The sequence below is a fragment of the Colias eurytheme genome, chromosome 31 (genome assembly GCF_061535395.1).
Source record: "Colias eurytheme isolate Ceu_HAF_F1 chromosome 31, ilColEury1 Martin Lab GWU primary, whole genome shotgun sequence".
NCBI classification, from domain to species: Eukaryota; Metazoa; Arthropoda; class Insecta; order Lepidoptera; family Pieridae; genus Colias; species Colias eurytheme.
The window spans coordinates 4,980,376-4,998,135 of record NC_143010.1 but is presented as its reverse complement, the minus strand read 5'-3'; the positions used below and the strand labels follow the sequence as shown (position 1 = coordinate 4,998,135).

Sequence of the window (17,760 nt, the reverse complement as noted above, 5' to 3'; positions counted from 1 at the left end):
ACATATAAAAATTAAAAATATGTTTTTTTTGTTATTTTTTTACAGCATTTTTTGTCTATTACATCATAGCTCTAAGTTCTTGACCATACATGAATAAAAAATACATATATGTATTCAATTCTATGCATTAAAAAAATAAAATTTGCCTCTACAAAAATCTATTATGACAAAAATACCAAACGTATTTATTTATTTTTTATTTATTATGCGTGAAAGTGACATAATATAAAAACCTCTTTTGAGCAATGTTTGGTGTTACTATTACAAAAAATTCGTGAAAAAAATAAAAACAAAATGCAGTACCGCTCCGTTTTAAAACTTAAAAACAAGAAAACATTGTGTGCTTATTATATTATTTTGACATACTTACAACTACGGTATTTTATAAAAAGTGATAATTAAAATCGGTGCGACTGGCGCAAAACGAAAAAAAACACAGCTGTCACAGTCTGTCAGCTTTTTTCTAAAAAAAGTAATATTCGAAAAGTTTCTAGAATATTCGACTAATTTTTCGTTTTACAAATTTGTATTTCCCGCCAATCGCACCGATTTGTATAGGAAAATACAAAAATCTCTACGTCTAGATAAAAAGATTGTTTTTTTTTTTGTTAATTTTTAATTTTTCACATCTCCCCCTAGACGGCGCCACCGCTGTATAAACTTACTTAACAATCTGAAAAAATGAACAAAAATATTATTATTACGTGGAACCTTTTATTACCTAGAAATAATTTTGAAGTGAAACTTCTTTAGGCGCGTTGTAAGATTTCAAGGTCGCGTCATGGCAATACCTTCACGTCATGGAGTAAGGCGACAATTTTGGTCTTGAAACTTGCCAAAGAAGTTTCACTTCTGACACGTGAGCTCGGCATAGACGCTCTTTTTTATTTTTAGTCTTATTTTCGGGAAAAACTACCTACATATTACAAAAAATGCACTTAAAAATTTCATCTTCAAAGTCCGAAATTAAATTCAAATTTATTGAAATGAATGAATGAATGAATAATCACCTGAATGTATCCAGCGAGTCAGTCTTACTTATCAACGTTACATTTCAGTTCAATATGATCAGTCTCGGCGGCAGCATGCCTCGTTTGCTCAGCCATACACTGTAAATACAAAAAAATATTTTATATTTGAATAGAAAAATAAGAAATAAATAAATTAATTAAACAATATCGAGTATTTGATATGAGTAATAAGGAATTAAACAAATTAAATCTATACATCTACTAATATTATAAAGCTGAAGAGATTGTTTGTTTGTTTGAACGCGCTAATCTCGGGAACTACTGGTCCGATTTGAAAAATTATTTCGGTGTTAGATAGCCCATTTATCGAGGAAGGCTATAAGCTATATATTATCACGCTAAAACAACAGGAGCGGAGCCACGCGGGTGAAACCGCGGAGCACAGGTAGTGTATAATATCCATATTATATATACCAATAAAGTAATATTACAATTTTTTTCTGTGAGTCTGTCTGTTTCGGCTAATCTTTGGAACGGCTGGACCGATTTTGATGGGACATTCACTGCCAGACAACCTATGTATTAAAGAGTAACTTAATATACCAAAGTAGTAATTTTACAATTTTTGTCTGTCTGTCTGTCGGTCTGTTTGTTCCGACCAATCTCTGAACGGCTGGACCAATTTGGACGGTACTTTCACAGCCTCTGTAAGGAGCAACTTAAAATAAAAATAAAAACTCACCCGATACCAGCGCCCAATAGCAGAGAAACCACATTTGTTATCAACACGGCCGCTATCGCACCGCGACTGAACAAACACGCGCGACGCACGGACAGACAGTGCCCCTGCTGTATATACAAAAAAAATATGTATTTATTTGCTAAAAACATGGCAAGTACAGAGAGATGTCAAAAAAATGTAATTGTTCATTATCTTTCGCTTAGTAAAGAGCGTGCATACATGGAATCTGCTGTATACAATAAAATTATATACAATGAAATAAATTATTTATCACCAAGGACACAACACGCTAAATAATCAATAAAATACAGCAAAAAAAAAAAACCAAAGAACATGACATACAGAAGTCTGAATATGATATTTTGCTTTTATGGCATTCAAATCTTCTTATATATAAAAATGAATCGCAAAATGTGTTGGTAAGCGCATAACTCGAGAACGGCTGAGCCGATTTCGATAATTCTTTTTTTATTATATTCCTTGAAGTACGAGGATGGTTCTTATGTAGAGAAAATGTAAACATGTACCACGGGCGAAGCCGGGGCGGACCGCTAGTGCTTTATAAATATAAATTAAAAAGCATTGTTCAGTATACGCGTGGTTGTGAGTGTATTTGTTTATCATATAAACAAGTAACAACAACCCACCTGTTGACTGCCAGGTTGGAGCTGCTGCTCCAGAACCTCGATGGAGGAGGTGGCTGATGGTGGACCGCGAGCGTTCACCGGATGTTTGAACCGCCAGTCCCTGGTGAAATCAAATTTGAATTTGAATTTTGAGTTTTAAGTAAGAATGTTTGAAAAGATGTGAAAATTGGAATTGAATTTGTTGTTGAAAAAATTTGTTATTGTAGAAAAAGTTGCACATTATCAAGCAAAATTTACATTGTAACTGTTACCTATTCAAAATGAATGAATGAATGAATGAATGAAATACTCTTTATTGTACATACACAGAAATAAATTTTGTTACATAGTTAAGATAGCTTATAATAGAGATGTACAAAGAGCGGCAAAATCAAAATGTTACTCGAATACAAATAATTTTGTTTAAAAAATCTTACATTTTTTTATTGTTGAGGATATGTACATCGTTGCCTTTGAATGATAATATTTATTTTGTGTGTATGTGTGTGAAAATAAATAAATAAATACTCACTTAGGCGGTAATTGGTCCGGTCGACTGCTCCACTCCCACACCCAGTCGTTTGAATCATCCTGGAATTATACAAATATTCATTCATTCATTCATTCATTGTTACCTGCAGTCCATGCTATAATACGCTATAATAATAATCTTTGTATTAGGACGTTTTAAAAGCCCTTCTGGAAGATAATTATAATTAAGTAAATTATTAATAGGCATTTGTTCAATATCTTTTATTTTTCAGAAAAAATAAATTGCCTCCGATAGCTACCACAATCGAGAGTTTCGTTCAGGAAATTTATTGGGCGTCTCATCAAAATAAAGTTACTCTACGGAAAATTAGCTTGATAGTAATCAAGTGCAAAAATGGGCGATGGATCCTGAACTATTATCTTTATATGAATAAAATTATTAGTCAGTTCTTTAAAGAAACGAATCTTCAATGGCGGCGCTTATCATTCCCTCTCGCTCACACACGGCCGTACGGTATGCAAAAAAAAAATGCAAAAATAAAATCACTAAAATGTATTTGATTTTCCCTATAATAGTTTTTAACATAAATTTACAATGACAATTATGCATTTGCGAAAGTAAATACAGTGAAACTTGTTTAAGTGGGACCTGGATAAGTGAGAAACCTCCATAACTGGAACTCATGCTGAGTTCCCAACACTTTGGCACTGAATTACCTCTGTTAGTGGGACTAGGTAAACCTCTATATCTGGGATTTGTTCTTTCGATTTATCATCATAGTTACCTCTATAACTGAGACAGCGAGTAAATTTTATATGCATAAACCTCTGTTACTGAGATAACATTGTTTGTTTACTCATTCTTATTCTACCCTACCATATATTTTATTTAATGATCGCACCTGTATAACTGAAATAACCTGTATTTTCACCTCTATTAATGGAACCCTCTGTAAATGAGACAGATATTTATTTATACCTGTATATCTGAGACACTGGGTAAGTGGAATACCTCTATAAGTGAAACGACATTGCAGGTCCCTTGATGTCTCACTTAACCAGGTTTCACTGTAATGTTTTATTGGAATTTGACAAAATATGTTCTTTGGGAAAAGTTGTTCAGTTTTATGGGCTTATTACAAGTATTAGGGCGTTTGTCCACTACAAGGAATTTTACGGTCCGGCATTCCGATTTTTTACGGTCCGGTATGGCACGCCATTAATCTATATACTAGCTTGTGCACTATACGTAATTTTACTGTCCGACATTTTACTTTTCCCTATTCCGGATGATTTTTTGTGTCTACGAGTCGCTGTAGGTATAATTGTTTTCGAATGCCCACTTGCTTGGATTTTACTGTTTTTACTGCATATGCCAATTAAAAGCAAGCTCTTGTTTTACTGTCTTTTAGTTGGCAATGAGATTTGAGAAGTCGGTATTGTTATTTTATATACATTGACCAAGCATTGACCTATAATTATTATCTAAGTAAGTGTTGGTAAGTTAAAGTTCAAGTGGGAATAGAATTAGCTCCTCGTCACCGATTAAAATAAATAAGTGAAACACGCATTTTAAATCTCTTACGGAACTTTACTTTTTATTATAATGAAGTAATATAATATTTCACCTTCTATATTTTTTACTCGTTTCTTGTAAAATACAAAAACAATCATTTATGATAGCATTATACCGCCAAACTTCCTTGAACTGTACCGCACTGATCCGAGTAAAGACGGACAGGTGCACAAGCAATTCATCGGTTTTTTCATGCCACACCGGACCGTAAAAAATCGGAATGCCGGACAGTAAAATTCCTTGTAGTGCACAAGCGCCCTTATGGGGATTTTATTACATTCTGTATACGTAAATATGATAATTCATATAAATACACAAATACAATAACAAAAAAGTTTGTCAACAAACAATTTGAAATAATTAATAAAATAATTATCAATTTACGTTATTTTTATTTTCTTTTTTGCTGATCCTACCATCTGTCAAAGTCAGCTTTGGCCGCCATTGAAGATTCGTTTCTTTATTGAACTGACTAATACACTCGTAATTTTTATACTAATAAGGGTAATAACAATAATATTAGTAAATAGGATAATAGTATAGTTACCCTCCAGCAATTAATATAGACTCCTTTTAGTTCGTCTTCGGTGGAAGGCTCTAGGTTCGGACTGTTCGGTGGCGATTTCGGGCTGAAATAGACAAACATACTTACAAACATTATTTCATCATCATCATCATCATTAGTCTATTTGTTACAGTGCAAAGAATAAAGGAATTCTATGAGAGTTTAGGAATGAAGTACAATTTGATTTAATTTGTACGTGTCAAATTAAGTTTTTAACAAAATAAAGTTTTTAACAAATTAAAAATAAATTTAATTACGATTTCCAAAACACTAGATACTACTTTGCGACTTTAAAGTTCTTCTGAAGGAAGTGTAGTTGAATGAATAATCAATGTTTGAATTTAAATTTGATTTTTCAACTCAAAACAAATTAAGATTTCTAAATTACTCTAGACAAGTAGGGTCAACCGGGGCAAATGCAACTATGGGGCTATGGCAACTAGTTACCATAACTAATTTATTAGAGTTGTTGTAATAAATCGCCACCTATGATTCAATAGCTCAACGACTAATAAATCTTACAAGTAATAGATGGTGCCCCTACGATGAAAACTATTTGATTGATAGGCCATTGTGTCAAACCGCTATTTTGAAGTTGGTGTGCGTAAAAACAGGTGTCGAGTTTTGCAGACAAAAAAATTGTTTAGTTGTGATTTTTTGCAGGTGTTTTTGATTGGACGCGATTATCACAAGCCGTTAAGCATATTTCATTTATATTTTTAGTGCGTTAGTTGACTCTATTTTGTGTTATTGATGCAGTTACAATTGCCTCATGAAAATTTCACTGTGGGGTTATTGCAACTGTGAGGTTAGTTACAATAGCCCCTTATATTTTTGTATGAAACTAAAAACACTAGTGATGTGACAGTGTCGATATTTTTATTATGTATCCTTCTTGGTAGTCAAAATATATTTTCTTTATGATTAATTAAAGAAGAACCATCGATTATTTCTTCGATATTATACCCAGAGACGGGTTCATAAGTAAAATTCAAATTAGATAAAGCGTGGTTAAAGAATATTAGTAACTAAAAACGATAGGTAGGATAGTTCTGTGATTGTTCAAGTAATTTTTAGTAAACGGTTGATTAACTAATAAACGTATTTTGTTTGGTTTACGTTTTTAACAATATTTAACACAAAGAATATTATTTGTTCTGACCAAAAACTAAAATTGACTTAGTAGGTAGTACACTGTTATTTTTTTTTGTTGCGATTTAAAGTGGTAAATCAAAGTAGGTACATGAGTTTTTCCTCTAAATAATGCGGCGCCATCTACGATCGCAACGTTATTGTATAGATAACGTTATTGTATATATATATATATATATATATATATATATATATAGAATAATAAAAATATATCGATGAATAAGTTTTTTGCATTCCCCACACTAATTCTCTAACAAATAGTTGCATTTGCCCCACAATCAGAAAAATAAGATTTTTCCTGAAAACTCGTTCTTGCTACACGGTAATCCAGTTCAAAATCCTATGAATAACATGAAATCTCATAAATATATTCTATATTCGTTGTTTTATATGAAATAGAAGAAGAGCTATGGCAGTTAGTTGCATTTACCCCCGACTAGGGGTTAATGTAACTTTTTCTACCAATTTTAGGAAATATTCTCACTACCAGTTATTTATAAGACTACTGTATTGCTTGATTGGTTGAAAATAATCTTGAATAAATACAAAAATCACTAAATGGGTCAAATAAATGACCAAATATAAAAGGAGATAACTGCAACCGATCAAACTTGACACTTGTTATTTTTTAGTTGCATTTGCCCCGGTTGACCCTATATAATTCTACTCTATACATAATTAAAACAAATACATATCTATATACATATATATAAAACTCAAAGGTGACTGATATAGTGATCTATCAACGTACAGCCCAAACCACTGGACGTATCGGGCTGAAATTTGGCATGCAGGTAGATGTTAGGACGAAGGCATCCGCTAAGAAAGGATTTCCCGAAATTCTTGCGGGAACGGGTAAAAACGGAGATGCACGTACAAAGTCGTGGGTGGAAGCTAGTCATAAAATAAATCCTAAAATATTCCAATAAAACTCTCACAGTCTCTCGCACTTCATTACGATACGCGACCAGTGACCACCTGCCCACCTCTGCGAGCCTAGTACTTATAGACCGGTTGTACGAGATGCTTCGCTAGCCTAGAATTGTGTAGGCTAGTCTAGACCACATATAGATGTTTGTTACTCTTTCACGCAAATAAAATAAAAATAATATATTTAAAAAAATAATTAATAATTATCTATAAAAAATACCGCATCAAAATCCGTTGAGGAACAAGAATGTCCTTGGCAAAACACATCCTTTAAGTAGGTATTTACGACCAAAAATTTTAAACAATCCTTATACAATTGCGCAGATAGTTTTTCCACAAAACATTCACAAAAACAGTTTTTAGCGTTCACGGTCACTAATTTAGGTGTCATTTGACCCCTTTTTTGTTTTGAAACAATTGACGGAATTTTAATAGGTGTAGGTACGTTTAAATTGTAATGTAATAATAGTAACACAATTACAAGCTTTCTGGAATACGGATACATAAATTATTTTTCAGACTGCACAGTCCACAGCATTCAAATTTCTAGTGCATTCGTCAAGTCTGTATGTCCTTGACATTGCATTTTCAAAGCGAGAAGCATTCTTGACATATAATCATGAGTCATGACCTTTTACCTATAAATACGTATCTACATTATTTATATAAAGTTGGGCACATGCTTATTATGCTGCATGTTTTAAAAAAACGGCCAAATATGCGAGTCGGACTCGCGCACCCAGGCCTCCGAACAAACCAATTTTTTATGAAATTTATGTTTTTAGCAATTTATCCTGTATCTGTGAATCGCAACAGGCTACTCATTAAAATCCACCCAAGATTTTCATCTTCTCTACAGGCAGATTTTTACAAAGAAAAATATCAGGTCGCAAAATGCACCAGCTTCTTATCCTCTCTCTTTATTTATTCATAAAAGCCTTCCCCCTTTTATCTTTTCTTTTCTCCCACTTCAACCTATACTAATAGGTACAAAGTACCAGGCTCCCATAACCCAGTAGGACATATTCTCTTTTTTCTTTCCCTTTTCCTTCATCGAGTTCTACACAAAGTTCCAGGCTCTCATAACCAATTAGGATATCTCACCTGCCCTTGATGCTGGACGCGCGTGATTGCCGCACAGACGAATCGCGACACTCGCGCTGCGCCTCCCGCAACAGGCAAATGTACTCATTCAAATCCACCGAGCTTTCATTTTTAGGATTGTTTTTACAAAATATAAGAAACTTTACAAAGTACCAGGGTCACAAAAGACAGCAGGATATAATATTGTCTTTCTTCCTTTGAGAGGGAAATAAATCAGATGGAAGGCCATTTATCTACTTCTCTGCTTAACCTATACTTACGTACAAAGTATCAAGCACAGGTATCAAGCTCCCATAAACCTCTGATATGTATTCCGTCTTCTTCCTTCTTTTAAGGAAAGAAGGATTGATTAGAAGGCCATTTCTGTATCTCTCCTTCTTAACTATATAAAATACCAGGCACCCATAACCTATTAGGATATCTCACCTGCCCTTGATGCTGGAGGCGCGCGAATGCCGCACCGACGAGTCGCGACTCTCGCGCTGCGCCTCCCGCAACAGGCGAATGTACTCATTCTCGGCGCCGCTGAGACCGCCCGAGTTCAGTTCCACCCAGGACTCTGTAACAAGCCGATTTCCCGTTGAAAAAATTGGTCGATCGGTTTAAAAGTATATGAATAACAGACAGCATAATATATTGTTATAATCTAATTGATCTGCGCTCAGTTCGCTGGTATATGAGGCATATTCTTTTTTAGAACGAAGTTTCTCATCGCGCGTTGCAAAAGGGGGCTAGACGGAATTAAGACCAATTAAACTCGTAACGACAGTTTTTGATATAGTTGTTGTAAGTCGTGCGGCGTGCGCATGTTTGCAAGCCAGTTATTTTAGTAACTTCGTTCCAACTTCCATCCCTTCACCCTTGACATCTCAAGTATTATTTTGAATCTTTTTTGAATTTAGCCCCGATACAAATTTTAAATCGATTAAAAGCGAGAAGTCCGTAATTCCAATTAATCTATATACTTAACAGGAAAAACCGCGAAGCGCAGCTAAAAGTCGAAAAACGCTTTTAGTCGATTATAAAAAAAAGTATCCGTATCCAATTAATATACGATACAACTATTTTACCTTACACCTTATTAATCATATCATACACAAGCTACATAAATATTTTTTGTTTTGATTTTCTCTTTGCGTATTATGCGTACCTATTATAAATATTTTAATTTTACTCATTATTATCCTACCGGATGTCTACCACGTGATCTAATCTTTGTTTTACGGTCAGTGATCACGCAACGCAGTAATTATAAACACATAATAAATGTAGCATATTCAAAACTAGTGTTATAAAGATAAAAGATTATGTTTGCTTGTTTTTACGACACAATAAAACTACTAGACCGATTTTAGAATTTTTTATCATTTGAAAGCTACATCTTCAGTACTGTATAACGAATGTATACAAATATTTTTAAGCTGAAGAGATTGTTTGGTTGAACGCGGAACCCGGAACTACGGGTCTTATTTGAAAAATTATTTCACTGAATTCGTTATTTTTGTTTTATGGCATTAAAATTCTTTATACATATAAATATAAATTTTTAAAGAATAGAAAAACATCGATCACGAGGCGGCCTTCGAATCCCGAATAAAACTATTTCACTGTTAGATACATAGTTCATTTATCGAGGATGGCTATAGGCATCAATCATCAAGCTAAGACCAATAGGAGCGGAGCAATGCGGTCAAACCGCGGGGCACATGTAGTAGTTTTAAAAATGGTGGGAAAACTAGAAACATTATTATAATCCGCAAAAGGGTTCAACCGGTCGGCCGGCATTCTTGATAGCCCATGTTTATAAATAACTAGCGCTTGACCCGGCTTCGTCCGGGTTAAAAAAAATTACCGAAGTTAAGCGGTATACGATGCAGGTAGCCTTTAAATGGTAAAAGAAAGGTGACAAACGAACAATAAAATATCTAATCTTTATTTTTTAGTTTAATTTTGGTACGTACATAATACATATCATTTAGTACTAAGTACGTCAAAGGATTTGGTCACCTTACAAATCAATAAAAAATGAATAGCCAAATTAAAAAAAAAAAACCTCATTTAAAAAATAATACCTAAGTAGGTACCAACCAAATATTCCTACATTTTTTTTGGCGAAAAAATCTTGATTTTTTTATACCTCCTACCTAGTTTTACCATTTTGTAGGTACCTACCTATTTCAATTTTGTTTTGAAGTTTTTCCTTATAGGTATATAACCACTGGTAATCCAATTAATTTTCAATTATGTTCTTGATACATTTGAATAATTAAAATATAAATTTGCATCAATTTTGTTATTAGACAGGCTTATTATCAGCACAATAATATTTGAAGGTACCTAATACAATTTTAACAAGCTATTCACAATTATTAAGAGTAGGTAGGCGGGTAACGTCGGGGGTATAAGGCCTGGCTGTTAACCCTCACCGTCCAGGGCGAAAGACGGCCACCGTTGGGTTTTAGTGGGTATGGCTTCCAGCGAGTCCCACATACCCTCTTGGACAGCAAAAATGCCGAGGGGGATGCGTAAATGCATTTCCCAACGTTAAAAAAAAGGTAGGCGGGTAACGTCGCGGGCAGCCCGCAGCATACTAGTTAAGTATGTCAAGAACAATACAGACCACATGTAGAGTAAATACATTGTACATATATTGATTCACTTATCAGCTGCGTCGCTTAATAGTTAATCCATACTAATATTATAAATGCGAAAGTAACTCTGTCTGTTACTCAATCACGCCTAAACTACTGAACCAATTTGCATGAAATTTGGTATGGAGATATTTTGATACCCGAGAAAGGACATAGGCTACCTTTTATTGCGAAATATGTACCACGGACGTAGCCGGGGCGGACCTCTAGTATCCTATACATATAATATTGTATTCTTATACAAAAGATTTAACAAAGACTGCATTTTATCCCACACTAGCTTCCGCCCACGACTTTGTATGTGTATCCCCGTTTTTCCCCGTTCCCGCAAGAATTTCGGGAAATCCTAGCGGATGCCTACGTCCTAACATCTACCTGCATGCCAAATTTCAGCCCGATACGTCCAGTGGTTTGGGCTGTGCGTTGATAGATCACTATATCAGTCACCTTTGAGTTTTATATATGTACCTATATAGATTTGTTTCACTTTTGACAACGCCACAACGGTTTCACTAAATCATAAAAAATAAACATTTTTTTTTACCCAGCACCCTTGAAATTTGGCTAGCACCTCTCATTAATGTAATCTTTACATCTATACAGAAAAATAATATAAGCCATCTCAATCTTCTTTATATATAAAAATGAATCGCAAAATGTGTTGGTAAGCGCATAACTCGGGAACGGCTGAACCGATTTCGATAATTCTTTTTTTATTATATTCCTTGAAGTACGAGGATGGTTTTTATGTAGAGAAAACGTAAATATGTACCACGGGCGAAGCCGGGGCGGACCGCTAGTTTAAAATAATTTATACGAAGACAACAAAAAATCTCAAAAAAACAATCCTAATTTAAATTTTGAAAAAAAATTCCACACAGAAATCTAACACAAGGCATTCCAATTTAAACTAATTTATACGAAGAAATAGAATACAAAACATGTCAAAATACGATCAAAAGGCCAATATTTATTATATTATTTATTTTTATTTTTTATTTTATTTTTTAAACGAAAACACAAAAAAATCGCAAATACTCGTTTATAATAATCCAGTTTCCGCCAACACTATACAATCGGCTACAATCACCGACCTTTCTAGAATACAAACATGACAAACCGGTTCTGTTGTTTACAAACAATGTCTGACAAACAACAATAAAAATAGCTTGAACACGCCTTATTAAGATAAACATGGATAAACACATGAAATTATTGTATCGTCACCGATCCTTGATAAGTGTACAAATTTTGAATTAAATCGATCCTTTTAAAGTGGGTCAAAATCGCGTATATAGGAATCGGTTACAAACATACAGGTGAAGCTAAAAAACCTTCACAACGCAACATGCAAACCACGTTTCACAATAAACCGCGCATTACCCAGTTCGTCGACCGTTATACTCTTTGGCTCGTACATTTTGGCACGTCACAACACGAGAAACAAAAACAATAACACAACTGCGCACAATCTACAACGTTCGATTTTTAAACAAATAAATAGAGAGAAGCACCGCCCGCGCGTCCGCACGCGACGAGCGTTCGAGCGAGACTGAATCTATTTCAGAATATCGGACGTAAACAAAAGCAGTGCGTGGGCGCAGTATATTGAACGCGAGTGCATGTGCAACGCGTCACGTCATGGAATAGTTGTGACGTGACGTATGTAGGGTTCCCGATTATAAACAATAGCAATCAGTGGCATTACTCTCACCGGACCCACTTTAATCGGACAGATTTAATTCAAACTTCGCACACTTATCAATGTTCGGTGACGAGTGACGACACAATAGCTTCATGATTTTATCTTGTTCTTTAGTCTGTATAGCTACTGTTACAACGCTAAAATATTAAACACCACGCATTCAATCTATATTAAATTACTAGTGGTCCGCCCCGGCTTCGCCCGTGGTACCTACATGTTTAAACTATCCTATCTCTCAAGTTGGATCGAACTGCACATGGTGTGCGAATTTTATTATAATCGGTTAAGTGGTTTAGGAGTCCATTGAGGACAAACATTGTGACACGAGATTTATATATAAACTGATAAGTTGTGCGAAAAACACTGAAAAAGGTCTTTTAACATTTATAAATTTTTGAGTTTGTTCCTTTCCCAGCCCTATACTTTATTATAAACACGTTGACAACCCTAGCTGTATATTCCCTTGGCGGACACTTGCGGAAATCTCTTTTAAATATGACAAATGAAAAGCGAACGACCGACCGCCAGAATGCATGAGTTTTTCATTGATTTAAACTGTACATATAGTGAATTTATTAAATGACGTAGTTTATACGTTATTGAACTCTTGGAGTTTACTTATATTGAAACTTATATGTACATACACGAATAACATGAACGTTATATGATGGATGGTAAACAGAATGTGTGAAACGGCTGAAGATGATTTGATGATAATTGCACGCCTCATAAGCGAAGCGTTGAGGTGGGTACTACTGTCACTTCGCGCAAAACATCTGATTTTTCAAACTTAAAATGTCTTTATGTATCATACATTGCACTTGTAAGATAATACATACACACACATATTAAGAAAAAACACTATTTTTAACGTTCATGATATTTTTGATGTCATTTTTGTTATTTAAACTAGTTAAAAAACAGTTTAAAAAAGTTCTGTCTTGGACGTCCGTGTGTCTGTATGTGCGGATCCTTTTTAGGGTTCCGTAGCCAAAATGGCAAAAACGGAACCCTTATAGTTTCGTCATGTCCGTCTGTCCGTCTGTCCGTCTGTCCGTCTGTCACAGCCGATTTACTCGGAAACTATAAGTACTACAGTGATGAAATTTGATGGGAATATGTGTTGTATGAACCGCTACAAAAATATGACACTAAATAGTAAAAAAAAGAATTGGGGGTGGGGCCCCCCATACATGTAACTGAGGGATGAAATTTTTTTTTTCGATGTACATACCCGTGTGGGGTATCAATGGAAAGGTCTTTTAAAATGATATAAAGTTTTCTAAAAAACATTTTTCTTAAAGTGAACGGTTTTTGAGATATCAGCTCTCAAAGTCGTAAAAAGTATGTCCCCCCCCCTCTATTTTTATAACTACGGGGTATAAAATTCTAAAAAAAATAGAGGTGATGCATGTTAATTAACTCTTTCAACGATTTTTGGTTTGATCAAAGTATCTCTTATAGTTTTTGAGATAGGTTGATTTAACTGTAATTTATTATATTTGCTGCTACGGAACCCTTTGTGCGCGAGCCCGACTCGCACTTGGCCGGTTTTTTCTTGTTAACACGATAGCGACCGAAATACTTTACTAATCGAGTCTTTTTTTTTCTCTTACGCTTGAGTATGCTCAGGAATAGAACCCTTTCATTTTTCAGGGTCTGATTCGATGTGGTTTAATTGTTATTAAATAAACAAAAATAATAATTAATAAATATTTATTAAAAAAAAATTATGAGGCGTGCACTTTTGGATTTTCCAAATTATTTGAAATCTATCATTCTCTAGCAGTCACCTTGTGACCACGCTCGCTGCAAAGTATGCGAAACGTCCGCGTCGGGATAATATCCTACTATCCTACTAATATTATAAATGCGAAAGTTTGTGAGGATGTGTGTGTGTGTGTGTTTGTTACTTTTTCACGCAAATTCTACTGAACCGATTACAATGAAATTTAGCACACATATAGAGGGTAACTTGGATTAACACATAGGATAGGTTTTATCCCGGAAATCCCACGGGAACGGGAACTATGCGGGTTTTCCTCTGAAATCGCGGGCGGAAAACTAGTAATGAATAAATCGCGTTTAAAATCCGTTAAAATCTTTAATTTCTAAATGTATGATACTTGCGTAAAATCAAGCACAAGAAAATACTATGTACTTTCAGCTTTATAAAAAGTAAAATATACACATTAAATACATAAATATATAGATCTAAGGAATCATCAAAACCCCAAGGCTACATCTAATGAGGTACACACGTATCAACTTCAATATAGAAGCTAAAAATAACTTCACTTCACGGATATCGATAGAAACCGGGGCAATGATAATTATACTAATTGCTAATGTACTCAGTTCATTTGTAAAACAGAAGTTTCTTAGATAGATAGCTATAGGTACCTACTATGGCTCCACCCGATTTTTTTAAGCAAGTTTTTCTTAGCCCACAGCTACAGTCACTAATCCTTGTTACTTCGTCTGCCATAAAAAGAAAAAATCAGATGTTTTGCGCGAAGTGACAGTAGTACCCACCTCAACGCTTCGCTTATGAGGCGTGCAATATTAATTCCCGATTTTTCAATACTATCAATGCGCTTTTATTAGCGTAACCTGTATATGTTTTACCGCCTTTTTTAAACTTGATTTTGTCCGACTTTGAACGGGCAGATTTATATTAAACTTTTTAATGTTATCAAGGATCGCATCGGTGACAATACAATTATTTCATGAGTGTATATTGTAAGTTTTTAAACTATATTTATCGCTAGATTTCAGCTCGCGGTTTCAATCGCGTAGTCAGACAAAAACCCGCATAGTTCCCGTTCCCGTGGGATAAAACCTATCCTATGTCCTCTCTCAGGTTTCATGCTATCCCTGTACCGAATTTTAGGCGTGAAGAAGAGAAAGATAGACATACATACACTTATTTTCGCATTTATCTACAACCGAAGCCTCTAATTATGTTATCAAAAATTATCCGTTCTCACAACTATTAGCTGAATGACTCATACACTAATGTGTAATACGTGACCAACGCCGTGTGTACCTACCTGTATCGCATGTCTCGATTCACGTCGGATTTCTCTTAATTACAACAGGTTATGTAAACATTATATAGTATACAACTATGTATGTATATGAAACTCTTGTGGCATAGTATTTGTAAGCGATTGGCCGATTGGTAAGTTTTAAACATATTCTGTAGGTATAAGAATGAGAAGATATGAAAAATTTAAAGTGTAGGGTAAGCACTAAGCACTAAGCAACCGGGCATAGTCAAGTGTCTACTGGTAATTCTACATACACATTGCGTCTTGTGTTTTTAAACATGATTTTGATAAATTTAACAATTGAGATATCGTTAGCACTTAGCACATATCTACCCTTTATAGTTTATAGTAAAAACCAAATTCGAAGCGATAAGTGAAAAAAAATCGCACTCGCAAAAAATAAATAATCAATAAAAATAATTAGATCACCCATAATCCCAAAAAACAAAGGAAATCCCCATACACACCACACATACAATAGGTGCAAGATATGTATGTTTGTTTGTACACAAACGTTAACCTCATTAACGGAGGTGAAGGGCGAACGTGACGCTGCGCGCGCGCACTCTTTGTTACTATACATGTAAATCGATGACTATTTAGTGCAAAGTGGTGGGAATTACAAAGAAAAACGTGAAAAAAATAAATAAAAACGACGCATCCTTATACCGTTGTATTGAAAAGAGAAAATAAACAATAACGCGTGACAAAGAAATAAGAAAATGGAAAATAGGTTAAGTAACAAAGAAATGTACAAGTTTTATGTGTCAACTAGATGTCAAATGTCTTAACTTACATTATAAATTCGTTTGAATTAACACCTATGGGCTATGACGTCACAAAATGGCGCTGAATCGATCCTATTCTTAGTTGAATCCTGTGGTTGAATCACATAGTCACGCAATCTCACATATTCAAAGCATATAGATTTTCTCTCTCTTTCTAAACTACCAACTTTATAGTATCCTTTTTATGCAGCGACTACATATTTAATTATTTAGTAAATATATGGTATTTCTCTCTCTTTCCAACCTACCTACGCAATATATCTACCTTTCAGCACCATCATACCTGTACGATGATACGCAATCCAAAATAACGTATTTGCACTATTCAATGTGCACGCTATGAATGCAACATTTGATCTATTGCCAAAACCACCTCTTCCGCGCACGTGGACCCCTGGTAGCTGTCACGCCTATTTTTGCCGATGACGTCTTTATGTTTTCCTGGTATTTTTGATAGGCAAAAACAGATTTTGTAACGACATCATAAATTTTAATATTTTTTTAATGTTAGGACCATAAAATATTTCCGTTTCGAAAGATCTTTTATTAATCTAACTGCCCGCCTCGTATCCATCCACCCTTATAATTGTACTATATTTTCAAGAAAAATAACATTCTTCTTGTCAAGCAGAAATTATTCTTAGTTCCTGAGCTTTAATTGCATTGACAGTCACACAGACATGAACTATACGATTAAATTTTTACGTTTATTGCTTTAGGTGCGTTGAGATTAAAATTTCAAGGTCACGTCATGGCAATACCGTCTAATCATGGGGTAAGGTGATCTTCAAATCTTGCCGAAGAAGTTTCACATCTGACACGTGTGCTCGGCACACACACTCTTTTTATTATTCCTTATCAAACTCGAGTAAAGCCGGGACAAGGGTCTAGTTGTTTTTCGTATGTTTGTGTAAACTAATAATATACCGTCAAATGTGGCTACTTGACCTTTACTTGGCAACTTGACCACACCTTTCGTTTAACAACAAAATATCAAATTTTGTAGAGTTGAAAGCAAATTGACCTAACGTATCGATGTTGGTAGGTTTTTTAAATATTAATTGGCAACATATTTTAATTTTAAAGCGGTAACGCTGTTGGTTCTCGCAATATAACGTATCGAAGTGTGACTGTGACTAAGGATCTTTTGCCAGTGTCAGTATTATTATGTTTGTAGAGCTTAAACTGCACATCTCAGGTGAGTACAGTTTTGATATGTTGTGTAATAAACCCTAGAGATTGATTTTACAGTGGGAACTATCCAATTTTAGGCTCATCTGTCGAAATATTTCCTTGGGCATTGATGCCTCAGGTTAGGTCAAGTTGCCATTGACCGCTGCGTGGCAACTTGACCTACGCCTAGGGTTGACACAAAAAAATAACGTGACTGCATTTTTTCCTTTTT

At 34.7% G+C, this 17,760-nt stretch overlaps 1 protein-coding gene across 2 annotated transcripts in view; it reads right to left on the bottom strand.

Annotated features, from left to right (window-relative positions):
• Positions 1-309: 309 nt before the first annotated feature.
• BNIP3 (BCL2 interacting protein 3) overlaps positions 310-17,760 on the bottom strand; it is a 35,993-nt gene continuing 18,542 nt past the window's right edge. The window contains exons 1-8 of one of the 2 annotated variants that reach the window (XM_090118714.1): positions 12,193-12,372; positions 8,585-8,717; positions 4,955-5,036; positions 2,872-2,930; positions 2,361-2,460; positions 1,714-1,820; positions 1,011-1,109; positions 310-673 (exon numbers count right to left, since the gene is read on the bottom strand). In XM_090118714.1, coding sequence (XP_089974840.1) covers positions 1,055-1,109; positions 1,714-1,820; positions 2,361-2,460; positions 2,872-2,930; positions 4,955-5,036; positions 8,585-8,717; positions 12,193-12,229 — 573 coding nt within the window. In that variant the 5' untranslated portion in view covers positions 12,230-12,372 and the 3' untranslated portion in view covers positions 310-673; positions 1,011-1,054. Of the gene's footprint in view, positions 674-1,010; positions 1,110-1,713; positions 1,821-2,360; positions 2,461-2,871; positions 2,931-4,954; positions 5,037-8,584; positions 8,718-12,192; positions 12,373-17,760 lie in introns of those variants that run through there. The other variant, XM_090118712.1, reaches the window with a different exon arrangement.